General features: G+C 36.9%; 1 protein-coding gene across 1 annotated transcript in view; it reads left to right on the top strand.

Annotated features, from left to right (window-relative positions):
- Positions 1 to 1,033: 1,033 nt before the first annotated feature.
- Positions 1,034 to 2,478, top strand: part of LOC113407299 (calcium-activated chloride channel regulator 4-like) — a 25,994-nt gene continuing 24,549 nt past the window's right edge. The window contains exons 1-2 of the mRNA XM_026655635.1: positions 1,034 to 1,183; positions 2,391 to 2,476. Of these exons, the coding sequence (XP_026511420.1) occupies positions 1,034 to 1,183; positions 2,391 to 2,476 (236 nt within the window). The remainder of the gene's footprint in view (positions 1,184 to 2,390; positions 2,477 to 2,478) is intronic.

The following is a 2,478-nucleotide window of genomic DNA, read 5'->3' as shown; positions in this document are numbered from 1 at the left end:
TTCTGATTAAAAATGAGCACTATACATTAACAATAGAGCACACATTAAATGGATTAAGACTTATCTTACTGCTAGCTCTAGTGTGAGTGATAAATCATGGGAACAAACTGCCAAGGGAAGTGGTGGATTCTCCATCAGTCAAAGTCTTCAGCTCGGGACTGGGCCTTTCTGGAAGACATGCTTTAGTCATAAAATCCCATTGCCTGTATTATACAGAAGGTCAGACTAGATGATCCGATGGTCCCTTGTGGCTTTAAAATCGATGCATCTGTGAATTGTGACTGCAGTTATATGCATTGTTGAAGTAAAACAGCTAAGCCGAGTGGAAGTGTTCTCTCTACAAAATGGAAAGCAATTTAAATTACACATATTAGAATGTAAAGTTACATACAGTACATACCAATTGTCCCTATTTTATTTATTTATATAGTATCATTTCTGACCTTCCATTAACCTTTATCTTTCTAATTAATTGAATTAATAGATTTCAAATATTGGGCAGGTATGACAAATTTCTACAGTACTTTTTAAAGCATCTAATGAAAACGAATAGCTCCTTTGATACATTCCATATAGAATTTCTCTCTCAAATCACATAGATTAGCACTAATTTGCCTTTGCCAATCAATCTGCATTTGTCCCATTCTGTAGTACATAGCTGTTGTACTGATCAGAGTTTTCTCATTCAAGTCCCGAAGTGCCGTGTTTACAAGCTGACTATTTGTGATACTATATTTTACACGCTTTGCCAAATATTTATAATATATTCATGACAACACGAATGGGTCACTTCAAGATGCATCAGTTAGATAAGGAAATACAGTACATACTATTACAGTCGTCAGGAATTTCCCCATATTATTATGTTACCTGACACTATCAGATTGATCACAGTTATGCAACCTGAATTTACACATCAGATCTGTATGTACTTGCCATAAAATGTACAGATACTTTTGTGTAAATAAGCAATTGTATAAATAGTGCTGCTGTGCCACCATATTTATAACCAAAAATTGTGGAAAAAGGGACAATGAGGGTGTTCAAGAGCTTGGTTCTTTTATTTCTGCTACTTGTAGTGAGAGGTTCTATGGTTCAGCTGAAAAATGGTGGCTATGAAGATATTGTTATTGCAATTAACCCTGAGTTACCAGAAGATCACAATATCATAAGAAACATACAGGTAAGAACTTTGGTATATGTAATGTCCTTCAGTGACTTTCAGACTTCTTGGTTATTTCTACCTCTAGATTAGCAGTGATCTTAAAAGACCAGTTTCAGCCCCCATTAATGTCAATGCAAGATTTTTTCTTTTGATTTTCATGGGAGCTAGATCAAATCCATTATTACCAAATTTGTTCTTAGCTTGAATTTTTCTTTCAAGTGCTGGTGTTAATGAAATGAGTGTACTAATCTCTTGAAGTTTAACAGGACTACTATGGTTCAGGGTCAGGCTGATTCTGTGTATCGCCTTCTTTCCAAAACTTGAGTATTTTAGACTAGAGAATCATGGATATTTAATTACCATTTACTGCACCTCCATTACAATGTTTGCCATTTGCTTTTATCCCTCCTTTCTCCCGTCCTTGCAGGCATTCACTGTCTTCTTAAAAACCCTTGGTATATATAGTGATATTTCTGTTTTTAGTTATTCTTTCATTTCTCAATGTCACCATGTAGATCTTTGCTCCATGTTCACATGATTTGGTCATTGAGCATTCAGTTGTTGTAAAGAGAACAATAAACTGAGGCGGGCATAGCCATTAATTAGTGACTCCCAAACTACTCAAGAGAGGTGGGGAAGGAGCAAGGAGGAGTGGAACAGAAAAATAGTGACAAAGTAGTGCCCACTGTAGAGGCAGGAAAAAGGTACAATCCTACAGAAGTGGAGCAAAGAAAGGAGGATTCCCAGGGAGAAGAAAAAGGAAACCACAGGTTATTACTTACAATTTATCATTTTATTTTATCCATCATGCACCACAGTACACTTTAGCGATCAATGAAAAAGACTGATGCAGGCCAGAACTATCCTTCACCACAGGCTCATGTAAATTTTTTGAGGAAATGCCATGTCTGGAAGGTTCTCTGTCAGGTTTTATTTTCAGGGATAGATTGTGGTTTTTATCATAAGCCCTGAGCAACGGGCGGTGTATATTTCTACTGCCCTAGGAACAATCCAGAGTCTCTCAGCGTTACAATTTGGTCTCTCCTTGCTCCATGAGGGAAATAATCTGTCCCAGCCCTTCCCTTGGCCAAGGTTGGTTTCTTTCTATGCCTTCACATATTTAATGTTACTTTATGTACCCTTGTTTCCCGGCAAGGCTAAACTACTCATTGCCTCTACCGTTCAATTCTTAATTCATAAGGCATTTCTTTTCTTTCCCTACCAGGCCATGGTCAAAGAGGCTTCTACTTACTTGTTCAATGCTACAAAACAGAGATTTTTTTTCAAGGCTGTAAAAATTATAATTCCTCTGC

This window comes from Terrapene carolina, unplaced genomic scaffold (genome assembly GCF_002925995.2).
Source record: "Terrapene carolina triunguis isolate 2854851 unplaced genomic scaffold, T_m_triunguis-2.0 Scaffold210, whole genome shotgun sequence".
Taxonomy (NCBI): Eukaryota; Metazoa; Chordata; order Testudines; family Emydidae; genus Terrapene; species Terrapene triunguis.
This window is presented reverse-complemented; position numbering and strand designations above follow the sequence as displayed.